Genomic DNA, 23227 nt, shown 5'->3' with positions numbered 1-23227 from the left:
TAAAATGGAATAAAAGCAATAACAACTTCCCACGGATATCTCCGTGATTCTGTCCACAACGCATGGATTCGAAAGCCGGATATATCCGTGCTTCGTCCCCAATGTGATTGAATTGACATGTATTGATTAATCAATCATCAATAAATATATTAAAATAATTTGCTTAAAATTTTACTCTGGCCTCTTATTTAAGTGTATTCTTCAACATAATACCCTATCTACTTGAAATTTACTGATTTTTTTTAATATATATGTGACACAAAAATGCGTTTTTTTGGCTGGTAAGAAATATGCTTGGCGGGAAGATTTTTCCCATCTACCCGCCACTGGCCGGTGAGTCAAAAAGTTAATTTCGTGCCCTGCTCACTCATACACAGACTCATGCACACATTCAAAGCTTAAGCCCCCCCCCCCCCTCCCACCACCCCCTTAATGAAGTTCCTTGTCATCGAGACGCTCCAGTGAGTGCTCAAACGGAGCAGCCCCCACAGATACCATCAGTCCAGCCTTCTGAAGGGTTCTCGCAGAGAGGCTGATACAGGTCCACAGATACCATCAGACACACAGACTCCTCTTAAAAGACGCCAAACACACGCATACCTCCCGACATTCAGACACAGGCAGGATATTATGGCAGAGCTTATCGACAACAAGGGTTCATCAAAACCCCCTTATCTGCAGCCCCCAACTTCTCCTCTCACACACACACACAGGCACACACACACACACACACACACACACACACACACACACACACACACACACACACACACACACGCAGGTGCACAGATAGGGTCCATAGGAGGCTTGAGCCCCTCCTCCTTGCCCACAGAAAATGCCATTGTAGAACATTCTATTGAAGTAAATGTAGGAAAACTGTGATTATACAGATTGAATTAATCAGATTGTGAATGTGAATCTGATTATGCATTTGAATCAGATTGTGAATATGAATCAGATTGTGAATATAAGATAAGATATTCCTTTATTGATCCCCTTGGGGGAAATTCAGGCATCATAGCAGCATGGGGGAGGGGGGAAGGAAGGTACAGGTAGTAGAATTATAATACAGTGGAGAAGTAAGAATAAAAATAGAATAAAAAGGCAGTGTAAACAATATAACAATATAATTAACTCTGGACATGCGCATATGGGCAACAAGGTGCAATATGAGGGTATGTATGCCCTCTCAGTTATATTTGCCCTACAATAAATATAGTTACAATATATAATCTGGGTAGGTGAGAGTCAACTACTAGGTTCCTAGTAGTTTGATGTCTGGCAGCGGTCTCTGCCCACTGTTGTGGAGCCTGATGGCCGCTGGTATGATTGTGATTGCAGATTGTGAATATGAATCGGATTGTGAATATCAGATTTAGGACAAAGACATACAGGCACCCTTTTACGAAGACCATTTCACGCATTCAGGAATCCGGAGGAGAATTTTTGTATACGACATTTTTACCAAGATGTTTACAAAGGCACTTACGAACACATTCGAGAATGAGGACCAGGGTCTGTATTTAAACTACAGGTAGTGAATTACAAGGCTTCTTCAGAACCTCTCCATTCACCTTCAAACTGATCACAGGCTAAACACCTCCCACACTTGGGATCTGACCAATCATGTCCCACACTCCAGACCTGTCTGAGGAGCGCACACACACACACACACACACACACACACACACACACACACACACACACACACACACACACACACACATAGACACAACACATGGCCTGACACACTTCTGTTCAAACATGTACTTTCTCTCTCTCTCTCTCTCTCTCTCTCTCTCTCTCTCTCTCTCTCTCTCTCTCTCTCTCTCTCTCTCTCTCTCTCTCTCTCTATCTCTCTCTATCTCTCTCTCTCTCTCTCTCTCTCTCTCTCTCTCTCTCTCTCTCTCTCTCTCTCTCTCAGGTGAGATCTATATCTCTGGTTTGCCACCACCAGCTGATGGTGAGAGATACTGTAATCTGTCTTGTTAGTCAGCCAGACTCAACAAATACTGTGCGTGCGTGTGAGCATCCTCATGCTTTCATTGGGTGAAGTGTTCTTTTCCATACCATCATCATCATCATCATCATCATCATCATCATCATCAGTGGTGTGAATGTATGGGACTTCCAATGTCTTTTAGGCTGATATAAAAAAAAATGCCATTCATATTGGCTGATACAGAAGTAGTAGTCATGGTAGAAGTAATTCATCCTACATTAGTACTACAGTAGTATTCATGGTAGAAGTCATTCATCCTACATTAGTACTACAGTAGTATTCATGGTAGGTGTCATTCATCCTACATTAGTACTACAGTAGTATTCATGGTAGGTGTCATTCATCCTACATTAGTACTACAGTGGTAGTCATGGTATAGAAGTCATTCATCCTACATTAGTACTACAGTAGAAGTCATGGACTCATGGTAGATATATCCTTCAGCAGCTAGTGCTACAGTCTTTTCCCTCATATATAATGAATGTTTGTAACTCAGAGCTCTTATCTCACTGACCGGTTGCCAGACTCTTCATCTGAAGCCAAAGGAGCTTAAACGGTTTGAGAAGCTTTCTTTCAAGTTTTACTGCGTCAGATTTCTGGACCGATAAGGGGCATCTTGGCAGAGGAAGATGCCCCCTCTCCTCTCTCTCAACATCTACTATCAAGGTGTCCTTGAGCAAGGCACTTAACTCCAAGGCACTTGGATTAGGCAGCTGTGAAGTGAGTGTGTGAGTGTGATCCTCCCTCTCTCTGGAACTCCTCATCCTGTAGTGACCTTGCTGGCTTGCAGTAACAGTACCTATCCTTTGTTGTCACAAGATGTTGTCACAAGGTGATGTCACAAGGACATCGCCCGGAAGGATGTTTTGGAATGTTTTAATTGTAGGTAGCGGAGATGGTTAGGGATAGGTTTATAAACACATTTTAGGTGGAAATGATGTTGAGATACAGCATTGCAGCTTGGCTGGTGAATTTCCCCAAGGGGATCAATAAAGGAATATCGTATCTTATCTTACACCCTGCAGTCACTAGCATGTCACTATAAAAGATGATCCTAAATATAAAGGTTTCCCTTTAAGCGAGACTTTAAAGAGAGTCCTGGTCAAACTCCAGGGACTTTAATTAGAGTGGGTTAGGGTTGGTGAGGTGGTTACGGTTAGTGAGCCATGACTGTACTACGCCTCACTGTGCCTCACTGAGCACAGAGTAACACACAGTTAATCCCTGTATATCTTCCTGTACATTTACATTTTACAATAGGTATACCTTCCTGGACATTTACATTTGACATGTTACTGTACATTTACTGTATATTACTGTATATTGTCGGACTGTATATTTTAGACTGTAAATACATATTTTAGTATGTATATCTCTGACTTTGTATTTTATTCTTATTCTTATTCCTATTCTTATTTTGACTTTCGACCAACTAAATATTCTTTGTGAACGATCTGTGGCGCTGAATTTCCCTCGGGATTAATAAAGTACTTCTATTCTATCTATTCTATTCTAAGGTGGTTAGGGTTAGTAAGAGAGGGTTAGTAAGGTGGTTAGTAAGAGAGGGTTAGTAAGGTGGTTAGTAAGAGAGGGTTAGTAAGGTGGTTAGTAAGTGTTAGGGTTAGTAAGGTGGTTAGTAAGTGTTAGGGTTAGTAAGGTGGTTAGGGTTAGTAAGGTGGTTAGGGTTAGTAAGGGTTGGGGTTAGTAAGGGTTGGGGTTAGTAAGGTGGTTAGGGTTAGTAAGGTGGTTAGGGTTAGTAAGGTTGTTAGGGTTAGTAAGGTGGTTAGGGTTAGTAAGGGTTGGGGTTAGGGCTGGGCGATATAACGATAACGATAAATATCGCATTATATTTTAATAATCGATATCGAATATCGAAAAAAAAAAAAACGATTTTTTTTTTTTTTTTTTTTTTTTTTTACCTGCAACAGGGCAGTTTTAAAACCAGAGACAGTGGACAGACTTGTCTTTCTTGCCTGCAACTTAAAGTAATGGCTTTGCTTGTCCAAATGACAATACTGACCAAATTCAGATTTCTTTTTCTCTTGTCCATTTATTTTGTTTGCTTTCTAATTTAAAATACATTTTGAAACCGTCTGTACACAGTAGGCTATGTGTGCTAGCAGAACTAGACTCCAGTCACGAGTCACAGTGCACATGTTTGTCCACCAAAAAAGCGCCAAAAGATAGAAAATAAACTAGCAGAGCCAGAACTGTTCAACTCCTCTGGAGCCACAGCCAGCAGAGAAGCCGGTTTACTTTAGCTTTTAAACCAGCTGCAGCCTGAGAACTGGAGTGTGAGGGGATGTAACACTAAAGATGGCAGCAATGACAAAGAATTGCTGCAAAATAAACATACATCTGTTGTTAAAAAAAAAAAAAATGTTTTTTTTTTTTTTTTTTACATTTTTTTTTATACTTATAACAATTCGATAATTATCGATATCGAGAAATAAAATAAAATTATCATATCGTTATCGCGATATGATTTTTTTCCATATCGCCCAGCCCTAGTTGGGGTTAGTAAGGTGGTTAGGGTTAGTAAGGTGGTTAGGGTTAGTAAGGTGGTTAGGGTTAGTAAGGTGGTTAGGGTTAGTAAGGGTTGGGGTTAGTAAGGTGGTTAGGGTTAGTAAGGTGGTTAGGGTTAGTAAGGTGGTTAGGGTTAGTAAGGGTTGGGGTTAGTAAGGTGGTTAGGGTTAGTAAGGTGGTTAGGGTTAGTAAGGTGGTTAGGGTTAGTACGGTGGTTAGGGTTAGTAAGGTGGTTAGGGTTAGTAAGGGTTGGGGTTAGTAAGGTGGTTAGGGTTAGTAAGGTGGTTAGGGTTAGTAAGGTGGTTAGGGTTAGTAAGGTGGTTAGGGTTAGTAAGGTGGTTAGGGTTAGTAAGGTGGTTAGGGTTAGTAAGGGTTGGGGTTAGTACGGTGGTTAGGGTTAGTAAGGTGGTTAGGGTTAGTAAGGGTTGGGGTTAGTAAGGTGGTTAGGGTTAGTAAGGGTTGGGGTTAGTAAGGTGGTTATTGGGGGCGGCTGGATAGCGCAGTGGACTAAGCACTCGCCTACCACCGCATTGACTCTGGGATCGAATCCAGGTGTCAGCGGTACCTCCGGCTAGGTCAGTCATCCCTACTAACACAATTGGCAGTGTTAGCGGGTGGGAAGCCGGTGGGGTATGTGTCTTGGTCGTTGCAAACTGCGACTCCTACTGTCGGTCGGGGCGCCTGTTCAGCAGGGAGGGGATCTGGGGGAAATAGTGGGAACCTCTGCACGCGTTACGTTCCCCCAGTGAAACTCCTCGCTGTCAGGTGAAAAGAAGCGGCTGGCGACTCCACATGTATCGGATGAGGCGTGTGGTAGTTCTACACCCTCCCCAGGCCGACAGTGGGGCAATGCGTGCAACGACCAGGGTACGAATTGGCATACTGACTCAATTGGGATGGGTGAAAAATACAGAAAGCACCCCAAATCTTTTTTGGAGTATGGTGGTTATTAAGAGTTAGGGTTAGTAGGGTGGTTATTAATAGTTAGGGTTATTAAGGGTTAGGGATAGTAATGTGGTTAGGGTTAGTAAGGGTTAGGGTTAGTAAGGTGCCTTTATTAAAACCAGTCACTCTGAGACTAACATTATGCTGCTTCCTGCTGGAGGGGGTTGAGGACGTCGTTTGTCAACAGAAACTTATTTTACTTCCCCAGCTGGTCTTTGAAGACCTTGACCTTTGAACTTGGTTGGAAGAACAAGCAGAGGGGCTACCGGGGCTCCACACACACACACACACACACACACACACACACACACACACACACACACACACACACACACACACACACACACACACACAATCTCCTGTTCTAGGCTGAGAAGCTATAGTCTGTTCTGTTCCCTTCACATCCAGCTCACGGCTCACCCATGCATATCCAGACTCTGATCATGGTATTCTATACCACACATCCTGACACACATACACTACAACACCCACATCCACACACCAGTACATGACTCCATGCTTCCAACAGGTCCAGGAGAATCAGGACAGAGGAGAGGCCCTTTGCTTTTGCTAAGTGAAGAGCCTCTGTGACTGCTATGAGGGCCGTCTCTGTGGAGTGACCAGTCCTGAAGCCTGACTGATTAGGGTCTAGGAGGTCATTCTGTAAGAGATGATCAGTAAGTTGGTTGGATAAAGCACGTTCAAGTGATTTAGAAAGGAAGGAGAGAAGAGAGACAGGACGATAGTTGTCTATGACGGTGGGGTTCATGGTTGTTTTTTCATGAGCGGTGTGACTCTGGCTTATTTTAGGGAGGTGGGAACCATCCCTGAGTTGAGGGAGGAGTTGATGGTTGCAGTTAGGAATGGGAGGATGTCTGGTGCTATATTCTGGGGGAGTGGGGAGGGTATCGGGTCCAGCTGGCATGTAGTGGGACGGTTCGACGTTACCAGTGTCAAGGCCTCTGCATCTGTAATGGGAGAGAAAGATGACAGAGTACAGGATGAGGTTTTCGATTCAGCATTTGGAACGGGCGGGGGTTGGGAGAAGCAGCTGCGGATGCTCTCCACTTTTTTCTCAAAGAAAGTCTTTGGCAGAGAGAGAGGAGGGGGGGGTGGAGGGGGAGTGAGGAGGGAGGACTTGGTTATGTGCGGTTTGCGAAGGTTCTTTTTTTTTTACTTAAATTTTTATTAACATTTATAGACGTACAACACTTAGACACTACTTACAATGACATCAATAACGTAACAATATACAGACATGGGCCCCTTGAATTTTTATAATATGGCCGCGCTCAGTCGCCCAGACCCCCATAAGAGTGCCACTGACCCCCCCCCCCCCCCCCCCGCCATCGACCCCTAGAAATATCCCAGGTCCGTCCCACACGGGGCCGAACACTCAGCGACACGGGTCCCTTGAATTTAAATGGGCCAGGCTCAGTAGAGGAGCGGGGGGTGGTACTCCCCCCCCCCCCCCCCCCCCCCACCGAGCCAAGCCCGCTACCTCCCACGTCGCCAAGCACTCCACCCCACGCACAATGACCCCACAACATACAAGACCCCACTCTCCCGGGCCAAACCGCGGAAACAATGGTCCCCCCCCGACACCCCCCCCTGAGTTAAGCCCGTAGAACTCCCCCATATCCCAGGCCGATGCGCGCGGAGCCGGGCCCCCAGCGACACGGGTCCCTTGAATTAATTGGGCCAGGCCCAGTAGAGGGGAGGGAAGGGGATTCCCCCGCACCGAGCCAAGCCTGCTACCTCCCATGTCACCGAGAGCCCCACCGACCCCACCCACACCGACCCCGCAACACACAAGACCCCACTGGGCAAAGCTCAGCCGCTCTGACCCCCATAAGAGATACCCCTCCATCCCGCCCTCCTCCCCGAGAAACAGAACACCCCCATATCCTGGTCCACCATGCACGAAGCCGAGCACCTAGAGGCCCCCAGCCCACGAGAACCCCAAGTCCAGGCCCGCAGAAGGGCCAAAGCACCACGCCTCAATGCCCCCCCGACCCGAAGCCCGGTGTCCCCCCGACCCGGTGACCAGACCGCCCAGGCCCCGGCGGCCGAGGGCCCCAGGAAACCCCACCCCACCCATACCGATCCCACAACATGCAAGGCCCCCCTCTCCCGGGTCGAACCGCCGGAACGATGGCCCCTCCCCCCGACATTCCCCCCGCTGAACTCAGCCTGCCCACTTCTGTACCTCCTCACCGATATCACTATATACATTTATGCTTACATGACTGAAAACTGAAAACACAATAGATGAAAATAAAATAAGCTATATGGCTAGCACTCTTTGCCTCCGTTGGTGGGTTGTAGGGGAATCAGCTTTCCTATGGGAGAAGCCCCCCCCCTTAGTGACAGAGATATCCCCAATGGAGATTCTCCAAGCCTCTATCATTGTCTAACATCTTTTGAATTCCTGTCCTTCACAAATGTCCATGTGCGCATTTAAAGCAACTGCTTTTTTTTTTTTTTCTTTTTTATTATCTTTTTCCCCCTCCATTTTCCTCCGATTTTCTCCCATCCCAATGTTAGTCGTATGCCAATTCCCAATCCCTTCCTGGTCGCTGCGCACTTACCCCCCACAGTCAGATCATCTGGGAGAGTGGAGGCTATCACATGCTTCCTCCGACACACGTCCAGCCAATCAACCGCTTCTTTTCACCTGGCAGCGTGGATCCTCCCTGAGAGGGCGTAGCGTGTGGAAGGATCACACTATCCCACTCAGGTCCTATCCGTGCTTAGCAGGCGCCCCGACCGAACTGTAGGAGTCGCTGTTTACAACGACCCGGACCCACCCCGCCAGCTTCTCCCACCCTCTAATACAGCCAATTGTATTAGTGTGAACGGCCAGCCAAGCTGGTGACAACCCCGGAGCTGTGAATCTAGCTCACAGCTTCGGGGTTGGTGACGAACGCAATCTCCGCTACGCCACCTAACCGCTCTAAAAAGCAACTGCTATTCTAACATAATTCAGACTCTAACACAACTCAAAGAAAAACATTGGTGCTCCCATGGTGTTAGACTGAGGATCTCAATCGTATCCCTCTGTTCCTTGTTGGAAGGGTGAGGAGTAATGGCTCTCCTAGTGAGAGGGCTCCCGCTAGTGGCGAAATGCGCACTATATAAGTCCAACATTCGTTCTGTGGACGACCTCAGAGCTCCCGGTCAATGTTCTGAATTTGTCTTTCTTATGCACATGTTCATTTGTATTGTGTGTCACGTGTAATCCTGTAGTTATTTCATACCAGTCCATCGTGTATTATTCCCCAATATGTTTCCTAATCAGCGTGCCCCTTTTTAAAAATTAATTTCAAATCGTTTGTCTATAACATGTGTATTGTAAATCATAGTGTTAATTATTCTAAATTCTGGTGTTATAGTTTTATACTACTTCAACTGTTCAATTATCTTTCCTCTGTTGTATCTATTCTCATCCTCGGGTCCCCCGTGTGTATGTTTGTATTGGGTACTCTTCCACATTGATTTTGTCTTGTATATTCCCTTGAATCACTGTGTCCCTTCATGCCCCTTTCTCGTGTCCCTTTGTCGTTCTCCATAGTTGATCTGCTTTGAATCGGTTCAGGTCCCCTCTTTTCCTCCTCCCGTCCTCCTCTCCTCGTCCTCGTCTCTCGGTTCTGGTCCACCTGCGCGTCCTCTCCATCCTCTGCGTCAGCGTAGGCCTCTCTCCTTCCCCTCCCGGCACCTTCCATCCTCTCCACGCTGTGTCTCTCGCCACCTCTTGCACGTTGTTGGGGCCTGGTTCCTTTCTTTTTCTGAATTTTCTTTATTTCTACATAGCTCCGACACTTCATTGCCACCTCTGTTGAATTTTTCAGTGTCACATTGTATGCTCCGCATTGCTCCTAATCCAATCTGTGTGATGGCCTGGTTAGCCTCTATGTTAGCTTGTAAGCTAGTTTGTATGTTAGCCTGTAGCTTCTCTGCACTGACATTCAGCGTCCCGCTAGCTTGTTCTACCTGTTGCATCATTGCCTCGTCTTTTCCATTGGTGTATTTACTTCATCTGGGGTTGCTTTTCTTTCATTTGTCCTCGTGTTCATTCTTCCTTTTTTCTTTTGTCCTTGAATCTTTTATTTTTTATCCACTTTTTCTCCTTATTTTCTATTTTTCTCCTATCCCAATTTCGCTGTTTCCAATTCTCCCCTCCCCTGTCTTGAACGTTGCTCGCATATGCCCCCCACAGGTCAGCCGTAGGGAGGATAGAAGCCTTGCATCACGTGTCCCCTCCGGTACACGAGGAGGCAGCCTGTCACATCTTTTCACCTGTCAGTGTGGACTCTCATTGGCGAGGTGTAACGTGTGGGAGGCTCACACTACCCCCGCTATTTCCTGTCTCTGCTGTGCAGGCGTCCCCCAACCGACCTGTAGGAGTCGCTGTCCACAACGTCCAGATTACCACCCATCGACTTCCACCCGCTGACTCTGCCAATTGAGCCAGTATGACGGCCGGCTCAAGCCGGAGGCAACGCAGACAGTCGGATTTGAACCCGGTGTCTCTTGCGTTGGTGACGAGCGCAATGTCCGCTGCGCCACCCAGCCGCACTTTTGTCCTTGAATCTTCACTTTTTATTTCGTTTTGAATTGTTTTACTTCCTTTTTTTGATATTCATTGACCGGGAGCTCTTTCATGTGGCTGCTCACCAGAACGTCGCAAACCGGAAGTTTGCGAAGGTTCTTAGCCGAGGCCTCGATCTTATGGTGAAAGAAAGAAGCTTTGGCAGTAGTAATAGTTTTGGAGAAAGCTAACAACAGGTTGTGATAGGTGGTGATGTCACCAGTGAGGCGTGACTTTCTATACTTCCTCTCGGCCACTCTCAGGACCTGTCGTTCTTCTCTCACTGCATCCGACAGCCATGGACTGGGTGGGGAACGGCGGGCAGGCCTCTCGGCATGGGGACAGAGCTTGTCGAAGGAGGTTGAGAGAGCTGAGAGGAGGGTGGAGGTTGCCGTATCTGTGTATGTGAATGAACCTCTTAATTAGGGATGGACGGTATAAACGGTATACGGTATAAACGGTATGAATTTGCGCTACGGTATGGATTTTGACTATACCTTCATACCTTGTGACTGGTAGACTAGAGCAGCTAGTCACAGCAGTAGCAATGACGTTAACGTTACTTGACGATTCACTCGACGTTTGCAGTGGTCGTTGCATAGTGTTTAATTGTACTGAGTTTTTCTCCACTTGCTCATGGACCTTGCCATATAGTTTGGGCATTTAAATTTGGCTAAGGAGGCTGAGCGGAGATTTGCTTTAGCGCAGCAACAGGCTAACATTAGCCGCTAAGCTAACGTTCTAACGTGACTCCGCGGCACCAGTTTACCCCTTCAGAAGCATTTATATAGACATTTTAAGATAAATTAATATACAGTGATATATACCGTTATGCTTCAAATTATACCGTGATATACATTTTAGACCATACCGTCCAGCCCTACTCTAAATCTCTCAAGCCTTTCTATCTTTGATATTGGCACTTCATATATTGACAATGGCCACATCAATTTAGGGAATAACCCAAACTGCAAACACCATAACTTCAACTTGCCTGGAAGCACTGACTTCTGTATCCTTCCTATCCCCTCTATGGCATCTTTCCTAAGTTGCTCTATCTGTTCACTATCATTCAACTCCTCATTATACCGCCTACTCAAACTTTTCACTGGCTTTTCCCTTTTAGATGGAATTTCCTCCTCATCTACGTAAAACATTCTCTCTACCTTCCCTCTGGTAAATGAAATGCTTCTCGATTTACTAGACTTCATCCTAGTCCATTTGAGATTATCATTTAACTTCTCTAGTAATCTTTTTGTACAAGGCACTGTCCTGGTCACTAATGTCATGTCATCCATGTTAGCCCTAATTAGTTGGAGGCAGCCCACCCTGCCATCTCTCCCCACCTACCACCCACTTTGAGGCTCTAATAATTACTTCCATCGCCATTGTGAACGCTAGTGGTGAAATAGTGCACCCTGTCATAATGCCTATCTCTAGTCTCTGCCATGCTGTTGTAAACTCTGTAGTACTAAAGCACATTATAATATCTTGAAGTATGCGTTCACCAAGTTTACAATCACTGCTGGCACTCTAAATAAATCAAACACGCTCCAAATAAGGCTGTGCTTTCTCTAGTTGTCAGCTGCTCTTTCTACAGTCAGCTGTTCTTTCTAGTCACTAGCTAGGCTAGATCTGAATTATAATAAAACACAAGATACTTGTGCCCTAATGATAAGGATAAACGCTCAATGAAGAAACCCAACTGTCACAACCCAGTGTGCAGATCATGGGCAGCAAGAGCCAGCAACCAAAAAAAAAGGTCAGCATATCACCAGGGTTATCAAGTGGGCACCCCCCTTCGGTGGTGTTTCTTCAAGTTAGGCCCACAACACCTCGGGAAGGCTCAACGGTTATTTCCAGCATCCCAGAACCCCTCCCTCCATGCTAGCTTCCACTTTTCCATGATATTCACACACCGAACCTCCCTATGTTATCCTATGTCAAAAATCCAATTCCTGATACCAATAGTACACATGAAACGGCAATATCGGAGAAGAAAACTCTTACCCTTTTGTTTACTTTGGCCCCCAGCTGACATTATTTCTCCTCACCCAAATCCAGTGACTGCCTTTCAATGCTTCCTCCGACATCTCATTTACCGCTTTTCGCAAGCTCTGCCCACAAATCCCCAACTCTCCAAATAATGATTATATGTTGTATTATTATTATTATTATTATTATTATTATTATTATTATTATTATTATTATTATTATTATTATTATTATTATTATTATTAGATTATCACATTGCTGTAATTGTTTTCATATATAACCTGAGCGTCTGCAACATACCACTGGTCTGCTTCCTGCCAGCATGTGTACATTCTTAGTCGCTGGCTCCTATTCCAGAGAAGGAGAATGAAACATGTTAGTGGGAGCTGTCATCACAATGAGGACCACCTGTTCCTTTCAGGGTTGTCCAGAGAGGCTGGGTGTGTGTATACCTGCACTTGTGAGGACATTTTAAGTTGTGAGGACAACCCACTACGGTTAGAGTTAGGTATGTACAGTAGTGGCTGAGGTTAGGGAATTAATGAAAGTCGATACAATGTTCTCACAACACAAGTATAGAAATACTTTCTGTGTGTGTGTGTGTGCTGTGTGTGTGTGTTTACAATAGTCCTGTGGTGACCTGACCTGGGCCTTTATGAGTTGCAGTAGTCCCTTGTTAAAATAGAACCCAGCTGCTTGCAGCTAGACGTGAATGGAGCCAGACATCAGTCTGTGTTGCTGCTAGACGTGAATGGAGCCAGACATCTGTCTGTGTTGCTGCTAGACGTGAATGGAGCCAGACATCAGTCCGTGTTGCTGCTAGACGTGAATGGAGCCAGACATCAGTCTGTGTTGCTGCTAGATGTGAATGGAGCCAGACATCAGTCTGTGTTGCTGCTAGACGTGAATGGAGCCAGACATCAGTCTGTGTTGCTGCTAGACGTGAATGGAGCCAGACATCACCAGGCAGCTCAGTCATTCAGTATGTTAACAGCCACACTGTCAGTACAGTTCTCTGGGTTACTGTGAAGCAAACCCTCTACCAGGGTTTCAAACACAAGATTGAAACCGTGTTGACCTTGTCCATATCTTCCTGACAACAGGGAGGAGACTCCTCAAGCCAATCAGAATGCAGCATGAAGCCTGAGACGTGGCACAATGCACTTTAGAAATAAACAAGTTAGACAAGTTGTAGGAGCAGATTCTTCATTTCAGAATATGGTGAATACTGTATCTTTATTGCCTCATTATATATTAGTTCATTAACTTCTTTGTACTTTGGTTTTATTGTTTGGGTTTATTATTCAATCCAATATGGAGTCTTACCTGGACTACTCCTCTTGTCTACCATGTTTCTCCTTTACCTCTAGAACAGGGATCGGCAATAGGCGGCCCGCGGGCCGAAACTGGCCCGCCAGCAATAATTTCTGGCCCGTCAGTTTATTTTGAGAATATGATATTTATTTTATTTTAATAATTTTTTTTATTTTGTATTATTATTATTATTATTATATTTATATTATATTATATTAATATTATATTTGATATATATATATATATTCTTTTTATTATATGCATACTTTATGTTTTATCCATGTTGAGAGTGAATAACAGGTGAGTGCAATGTACCGATATGCTTGCTCAAAGTGAGGTGGACAGCGCTGGTGCTGAAATGGGAAACGCAGTCCATGAAATAAAAACACCAGTTCAGTAAATCATTCAAGCTTTATCTTTACTCATGACTGACGGCACCACACATGCATGTGAACAGTAATGCAATTAAAAACAATGCAAAAACAATGCAATAACTTTAAAGAAAAAGAGTGCTTGAAGAAGCTCCTGAAATGACGGCGCTATAGGTATTTGAATTAAATGAAAAATACAATTTGGCATTAAACAGTAATGCAATTAAAAACATTGCAAAAACAATGCAATTAAACTTTAAACAATTTGGCAATAGCAGGCTTAGTATTCACTTTAGTTTAGTGTGAAAAGTGGCATCTCCCGTCGGTCACTATTCGCTGGATATCTGGTGATATGGACGTCACTTTAATCCGCAGGCAGTTCTCAAGGCTTTTATGCGTCAGTCGGTTCCTCTGAGATGTCTTTATCGCATTCATTGATGAAAAGGACGACTCGCATACATAGGTGGAAGGAAACATTGTGAGCAATTGTCACTATAGCCAATTGAAATGCTAGAAATTATCACGTGGACTCGGAGAACCAATGGGAAATTCTTATAGTTTCTCTTTTCCGGTGCAGTGATCCCCCAGGGCGTGCGTCAGCTAATTTAATTCAACTAAACCACGTTAGTTAAATTTAGTAAAAACAAAACAAAACAAACATCTTTAGGTAGCTTCTTGCAAAGAGGAAATACCAACTCAGGAGCCAGAAGAGGAAACTACGACTTCCAAGACACAAACAAAACGAGGAGTCATATTTAAAATACGGGTTTATCGCAACCGGTGTCTCACGCGTGTTTACATGGCAACACGAGGCTGATTGATTGATTGATTGAAAACTTTATTAACCGATTGCAGAATGGGTTCAATGAAGCAAGCAACTGTGTTCAAGTTGGGTGGACATGGGTGGGCATTCAACGCGAGTGGACATTTGACATATTTCAAACATTAGCATGGATTTTGGAGGACCGAAGCAGAAACAATAATAAGCCCAGGTCTGCCTGCATTATGGTGAGTTGTACTGTACATTCGATGTGTATAATACACCCGCTGTGGTGCTTCAAATCAAATGCACCCTACTGATCTGTTCATGTGTTATAATAATAATAATAATAATAATAATAATAATAATAATAATAATAATAATAATAATAATAATAATAATAATAATAATACATTCAATGTATAATACACCCGACTTGGCGCTTCAAATCAAATGCACCCTACTGATCTGTTCATGTGTTATACTAATAATAATACATTCGATTTATAATGCGAGCACCTGCATTAAAATCAAATGACTGATCTGTTCATGTGTTATGCACTGTGTGAGAGGCACTTTATAATAGAAAAAAGACAGTGCAAACATGTATATGTCGTTTATTTTGACAGAGTTAAAAAAAATGTCATTATCATTGGCCCGCCACACAATGGCTTGGGGAAAATTTGGCCCGTGGGCAAACCTAATTGCCGACCCCTGCTCTAGAATATGACAGGTGGTCAGAGCTCAGGTAGGCCTCAGGTAGTCAGAGCTCAGGTAGGCCTCAGGTAGTCAGAACTCAGGTAGGTCTCAGGTAGTCAGAGCTCAGGTAGGCCTCAGGTAGTCAGAGCTCAGGTAGGCCTCAGGTAGTCAGAGCTCAGGTAGGCCTCAGGTAGTCAGAGCTCAGGTAGGCCTCAGGTAGTCAGAGCTCAGGTAGGCCTCAGGTAGTCAGAACTCAGGTATGTCTTAGGAACACCTCAGGTAGTCAGAGCTCAAGAACGCCTCAGGTAGTCAGAGCTCAGGTAGGCCTCAGGTAGTCAGAACTCAGGTAGGTCTTAGGAACAGCTAGTGTGACCTCCCACGCGTTACACTTCACCAATGAGAGTCCGTGCTGTCAGGTGAAAAGAGGCTCCTGGCTGTCTCCTATGTATCGGAGGAAGCATGTGATAGACTTCAGGGCTCCCTAGACCGACCAGTGGGGGGCACATGCGCGCAACGACCAGGAAGGGGAGGGGGGAATTGGCATAACGACTAAATTGGGATGGGAGGAAAATACAGAAAAACAGGAGGAGAAAAAGTGGATTAAACGCCTCAGGTAGGCAGAGCTCAGGTAGTCAGAGCTCAAGTAGGCCTCAGTTAGAGCCATGACATCCAGTTTTTGGCCTCACTTAATTGTCTTCTTTTTTATTTTCTCTTCATAGCAAGTTATTGGGGCTGTTGTGAAAATACATACTTTGGACTGCAGTTTGGAGCATTTCTAACTGCATACATCATACCTGGAGCCTCAAGACAACGTTGGCCCATAGGATCCTATACCCAAGCAAACAAGCTAATGCTAACTATGCTAAAGCAAACAAGTTAATGCTAACTATACACAAGCAAACAAGCTAAGGCTAACTATACACAAAGGGCTGTCCCCGACTAAGGATTTGGTTAGTCGACTTTGATTGGCGGAAATTTGCCGATAGTCGACTATTAGTCGACGATGAAAAAAAAAGAAATTGAAAAAAAAAAGTATTTTTTTAAATATTTTATTAAAAAATAATTATATCATTCCATTTGGGCTGTGGGGGTGCTTCATGTCTGAAGGAGTCGACTGAAGGCTTCTTGTCCTCTGCAAAAGCATGCATCATGATATTTGTCTAGTCTAGTGTGTTCATTAGATGGGATTATCCCTATGTTCCCCCGGGTCCTATGTTCCCCGCTTGATTGATTAATAGATTGAGAAATGGTTAAGCTTAGGCCCTCTTTCGAAGTGGTTAAGGTTAGAGTTTGGAATCAGGGCTGGTGGTCTAAAATTTTCAATCAATCAATCAATCAAAGCGGGGAACATAGAACCCAGGGAACATAGGACCCGGGGGAACATAGACATGCTCCCCATTAGATGGGTTAAAATCCTCGTTCAGTTTCTCTATGCCTGTTTTCTTAGGTAGTTAGCCTCTGGTATGCGTGCCATTAGCGTTAGCCATGCTTCTAGGCCTCTTTTCTTTTGGAAAGAATGATAAATTTTTTTTTATAAAAAAAACATTATATATATATATATATATATATATATATATATATTTTTTTTTTGTTGCATTCGACTAAGAGGTAGGCAGTCGACTACGGCTCCTTTCGATCGATTAGTCGACTATTTGACTAATAGGGGTCAGCCCTAACAAACAAACAAGTTAATGCTAACTATACACAAGCAAACAAGCTAATGATAACTATACACCAACAAACAAGCTAATGCTAACTATACACAAGCAAACAAGGTAATGCTAACTATACACAAGCAAACAAGCTAATGCTAACTATACACAAGCAAACAAGCTAATGCTAACTATACACAAACAAACAAGTTAATGCTAACTATACACAAGCAAACAAGGTAATGCTAACTATACACAAGCAAACAAGCTAATGCTAACTATACACAAGCAAACAAGCTAATGCTAACTATACACAAACAAACAAGTTAATGCTAACTATACACAAGCAAACAAGCTAATGATAACTATACACCAACAAACAAGCTCAAGTCAAGTCAAGAGTTTTAATTGTCACGGCATACAAGTATACAATGAAATGCGGGTGGTCTTGCCCGCAACGATGTGCAATACAGTGTTACAACATATAATAGAATCCAATAAAAAACAACATTGTGCAATAAACAGGTAACAGGTAACATGGTGTGACATCTCTGTATCTGTACATAGTTATTTACAGAGCATATAGGACATGCTAGGTAGCTTTGGTAGTGCAATACACTGTTCCTGTTATTCTAATTTAAAGTGGCCTTTCCTTTTGGCCATAAGTGTGCGGCATGAGTGTGTGCCCGCTCATGTTAAAGTGTTAAGTGGCTGCTAGTGTGTGAGCGTGCACAGCGTGCGTGTCGTGTGTGTGTTCATGTGTGCTTGTGTGTGGATAGTTCAGTGTTCTGTGGCACTCAATGTTCATTGTTCAGGGCTCTGATGGCCTGGGGGAAGAAGCTGAGCCTAAGCCGCTCTGTCCTAGTAGCTGGGGTTCGCACCTCAGCAGCTGGAACAGGCTGTTATTGGGGTGGTGAGGGTCTTTCATTATCCTGCAGGCTCTGGATTTGCACCTCTTGTTGTATAGAACCTGCAGGGGAGGTAGTGCAATACCCGTGGTACGCTCGGCTGAGCGCACCACTCTCTGTAGGGCCTTCTTGTCTTGTGCCGTGCTGTTTCCATACCAGGCAGTGATGTTTCCGGTCAAGATGCTCTCTACAGCTCCTGAGTAGAAGGACTAGAGTATCTTCCCCGATACTCTGAACTTCATTAACTGTCTCAGGTGGTAGAGGCGCTGTTTCGCCTTCTTTACTACTGTTTATACAACGGCATGCAAATTTCTCGATTCTGATTGGCCATTCACACGTCTTTATTGGCAACAATCCACGGTCCTGGGCTCAGGACCCGCCCACAACCGAATCACATAACCCTCCCCGGCTCACTCCGGGAGAAAACAAGATCGCGGACAACAAATGGTTATGTTGAAAGCACCATAACGACTAAATATGAAGCGATTCTGTCAAGGGGAATGTGTTAGTCCTTTAAACAATGTTGGATGATGTAATTGATGGGTCTTGACGCAATCTAGAACAAAAGAAAAATCGCGGATTGATTGATAGATTAATTGATTGATTTAAATTTCTTCCTTCCTACTTTCTACTGACTGCAGCGTTCTCTCTCACTGTCCGACGCTGGCGTACCCACAAACACACACACACACATACACACACACACACACACACACACACATACACACACACACGCACACACACACTGTGACACACACACACACACACACGCACACACACACACACACTCCTGTCTGCAACAGCGGGGGAGTCAGACTGAGAGAGAAGCAGCGCTGTTTTAAGTGAGCATGGTCTATTGAATTGATTGATTGGTTGATTGCTAATTTTATTACTGTACCCCTGGTTTCCAACTGGTTAAGTTTAGGCTAAAAGAAATAAATAAAAAAATAGGGCGAAGAAAACGTTTTTTTCCTATAGGGCAAAGAAAACGTTTTAATAAATTTTCAATCAATCATTCCAATAATACACAGTTGGATGTGTTAGTTGGTTGGATGCACTTCAAGCTGCTTCCACATGAGGCAACTTCTCTCAATCATTCCAATAATACACAGTTGGATGTGTTAGTTTGGTTGGATGCACTTCAAGCTGCTTCCACATGGAGTTGTGGGAACTACTTTTTCTGGCGGATGGTTTTTTCAATAAATCTTCGATTAATGTGTGTTTATTGTATAGAAATAAGGTTGGATGAATCTGGCAGTTGTATAAAAGCTTTACACCACGTGCAGTCGTGATTTGTGACCAATAAACCATGCCTAGGGGGGTCTAACGACCCTCGGCTGCGCCTCGGGCCTAACAACCACCCCTAGGCATGGTTTATTGGTCACAAACCACTCCTGCGTGTGATGTAATGCTTAAGTCTATGTGTGTTGCTAATGCTAATGCTAATGCTAACTATACACAAGCAAACAAGCTAAATGATAACGGGGTCATCCCTATGTTCCCCGGGTCCTATGTTCCCCCGCTTTTTTTTAAAGAAAGGGTCCTATGTTCCCTGCTCCTGAAATAAGGGTTCTATGTTCCCCGGTCCGCCCGCTCCCGAACAAAAAAAGGGTCCTATGTTCCCTACTGAAATAAAGGTCCTATGTTCCCCCGGGTCCTATGTTCACCGGTAGCGATAAAGGCTAGCCAAATGCTGAAATAAGGTCCTATGTTCCCCGGGTCCTATGTTCCCCGGTAGCAATAAAGGCTCGCCACCCCAGCGCACGTACCGGCAGTGATCTACAGCAGTGGTTTTCAACCATAAAAGATAGCCACTTATACAAAAAAATTATTTAGATATTTTTTTTGCGTTTATCGCAAAATAGAGAGAGGAGGAACGAGTGACAGAGTGGGGGGAAGACATTCTGCAAATAACGACGGGTCCGGGAATCGAACCCGGGTCGGCTGTGCCGCGACTCAGCACGTTATGTGGTTCGCCACTGGGGCGCCCCACTTATACTATTTTGAGAAGATAATTCATCTGTATCGCAACGGAGTCACGGATCTGGTCGGGGCAGATTATGTCGGGAAAAAACTTTATGAAATAAACAAATGTGAATTAAAGAATTTGGGTGGGGGCTGTACATTGGAGGTGGGGGGGGGGGGTTGGGTAGGGGACACACACACATTGTACACTGTACATTGGAATACTGACAAAGCCATACTTGGGTTAACCGTTTGGTAGTGCGGCAGTGAAAGGGATAATTCAGTCTCTCCAATACAATAATTCTCTTGTCATCATTATGTCCCAAGACTCTGTTAACACTCACTGATTTGTTGTTACTTATTATGGCATAAAGCCATGGTCTTATTATTGTAGAATTGTCACAAACTATGAAATGATTTTGAATATGATCATTGAGAGAAGTAGTTTGTGTATCTTATTTAATGTGCATCGATATCTAACCACAGCATTTATCGGTTGCTATGAAGGAAAAAGGGTTTTTCTATATCTTTGCAATAAGTTAATGGAAACACTGCAATTTAAAAGCTCGAACCTGTCGAGTCATCAGTGGATCACAGACAACTTTTAATATATGTTTTGGTTGGAGTTGAACTGAATTAAATGAGAGATGGAGGGACAGAGACGTGTGTGTGTGTGCGTGTGTGTGTGTGTGTGTGTGTCAGGCATATATATATATATTGAGAGTGACAGCTCTACCCAGGAGCCATGGAGCCACAAGTGTCCTTTCTCTTGTCACCTTGCTGAGCTCTAGAGATCACCTGACAGACCAGACCAGAGCTCTAAATCACCTGACAGACCAGACCAGAGGTCTAAACCACCTGACAGACCAGACCAGAGCTCTAAACCACCTGACAGACCAGACCAGAGCTCTAAACCACCTGACAGACCAGACCAGAGCTCTAAACCACCTGACAGACCAGACCAGAGCTCTAAACCACCTGACAGACCAGACCAGAGCTCTAAACCACCACTTTTCTGGTTACAGCCGTGTACTGCAGTGAAAGGGTTAACGTGTGCCTTTTCTGGTTACAGCTGTGTACTGCAGTGAAAGGGTTAACGTGTGCCTTTTCTGGTTACAGCCGTGTACTGCAGTGAAAGGGTTCAGTTTTGCTTGCGGTGGTTGCAATTCCCCCTCCTCCTCGCAGCTGGACCCTTCTCAAATAAGCACGAAAAAGGCTATAAGCTCATAAAACAATTTAATAGGCTAAACTTCGTTTTAAATTCTTTAATTCACATTTGTTTATTTCATTAAATTTGTCCCGACATAATGCTACCTGCCCCGACCAGATCCGTAGCTCCGTTGCGATACAGATGAATTATCTACTCAGAGTAGTATAAGTGGCTATCTTTTATGTGTATTTTACCACTGGTTGAAAACCACTGCTGTAGATCACTGCCGGTACGTGCGTGCAGAACCTTTATTTCAGCTGGGACTGTACGTGTTTATTTGACGTTACTGTATAATATATGTGTGTATTAAAAGACGGAGCTGTCTTTTATTGTAATATAATAATTATTAATATTAAAAATTATAATAATAATTTATAATATCACCAGAGCGCATCAGGTGCATGATGAAATAGCGAGGAACATAGGACCCGGGGAACATAGGACCCTTTTTTAGTCGTGAAGTGTACGTTTGAGAACACTACCGTAATGACAGAGAAATGAAGCAAGGTCGGCCCTCACACAACTCAGTCGCTTTTTCGGGAGCCGGAAACGGGAGTGGGGAACATAGGACCCGGGGAACATAGAACCCTTTTTATCTCGAGCGGGGAACATAGAACCTGGGGAACATAGAACCCGGGGAACATAGACATGCTCCCATGATAACTATGCTAAAGCAGACCCCCACTAAAAACAACCAGGTGCATGCGATAAGATAAGATCAAATAATAAAAAAGAATCCTTTATTGATCCACATGGGGAAATCAGGAGTAGGGAGGGGATACATGCACACAACATGTACACAACAACATTCATTTTGGAATGTAAAACATCTTGATAAATTAGTGAATCAATAATTATTTTGGGGGAAAAGCAATAATTGTATTCTGCACTTTTCTAAAAGCTCTGTGGATGTATACTCTTTATTAAATGATTACTCTACATACAAATTGCATATATGACCCCTCTGTTCTATACTGTACTCTCTCCTATCCTCTCTCCTGTACTCTCTCATATCCTGTCTCTCTCTCCCTCCCCCTCTCTGTCTCTCTCCTATCCTCTCTCTCTCTCTCTCTCTCTCTCTCTCTCTCTCTCTCTCTCTCTCAATCTCTCTGTCTCTCTCCCCCTCTCTCCTATCCCGATTCCTCTCTCTCCTATCCTCCCTCCCCCTCCCTCTGCTCTCCCTCCCTCCCTCTCTAAGGCATGTTGTTCTCTCCAGCAGCTGAAACACATGCCTGTGTTTTGTTTACCATTGCAGGTCTTCCAACATGGTCTCTCCTCCTACCAGCCAGCTCAGCCTGCTCTCCATACTACTGCTACTTCACGGTGGGTTTACGGGATATTACTCTATTAATCTGATATGACTACTATTACTCTATTAATCTGATATTACTGTACTATTACTCTATTAATCTGATATTACTGTACTATTACTCTATCCATCTGCTACTTTACTATTACTCTATTCATCTGCTATTACTGTACTATTACTCTATTCATCTGCTACTTTACTATTACTCTATTCATCTGCTATTACTGTGCTATTACTCTATCCATCTGCTATTACTGTACAATTACTGTACTATTTTTCTATTCATCTGCTACTTTACTATTACTCTATTAATCTGATATTACTGTACTATTACTCTATTAATCTGATATTACTGTACTATTACTGTACTGTTACTCTATTCATCTGCTATTACTGTACTGTATATATGGTTGCCCTGACAGTTTCCTCTTTTAGTTGGCTGTTAACATGGATTTCTTTAAATAAATTAATCACACGTCAAGTCAAGTAATTTATTTATAAAGCACATTTAAAAGCTCAAGAGCCAACCAAAGTGCTGTACAGTATAGTCAAAGCATAAAATCAATGTCCTATAAAATACACAAATACAAAAAGGCACAACAGGGACAGGACAGTACATTCAGAAAATAGTCAAGTCAAGTCAAGAGTTTTATTTGTCACGGCAAGTATACAATGAAATGCGGACAAATAGGACAAACGGATAGGGGAGCACAAAGTACAGTATAGCACACAGGGGACAGAGGAGCACAAGAAGAGATATAAGAGGGAGGGGGCAGGATGAAATTGCATGGGAGTGTGTGGGTTAGGGTGTGGGAGAATCGGGATTAATCGAAGGCTAGGGAATAAAAGTGGGTTTTTAGACTGGCCTTAAATGTCTCCAGCGTGGGGGCAGATCGGATCTCCAGGGGAAGCTGGTTCCATAGTTTGGGGGCCACGGCCTTGAAGGAGCGATCGCCTCTCTTTTTGAGTGGTGCGGGGGA

The 23227-nt window shown here is 43.9% G+C and overlaps 1 protein-coding gene across 4 annotated transcripts in view; it reads left to right on the top strand.

Moving 5' to 3' along the window:
- Positions 1–23227, top strand: part of vwa2 (von Willebrand factor A domain containing 2) — a 120375-nt gene that overhangs the window by 24949 nt on the left and 72199 nt on the right. For all 4 annotated transcript variants that reach the window (XM_084326419.1, XM_084326418.1, XM_084326417.1 and 1 more), the window contains one exon: positions 22194–22261. In XM_084326419.1, the coding sequence (XP_084182545.1) occupies positions 22204–22261 (58 nt within the window). In that variant the 5' untranslated portion in view covers positions 22194–22203. The remainder of the gene's footprint in view (positions 1–22193; positions 22262–23227) is intronic.

Source organism: Notolepis coatsorum, assembly GCF_963971535.1.
Source record: "Notolepis coatsorum genome assembly, chromosome: 12".
Classification (NCBI taxonomy): domain Eukaryota; kingdom Metazoa; phylum Chordata; class Actinopteri; order Aulopiformes; family Paralepididae; genus Notolepis; species Notolepis coatsorum.
This window is presented reverse-complemented; position numbering and strand designations above follow the sequence as displayed.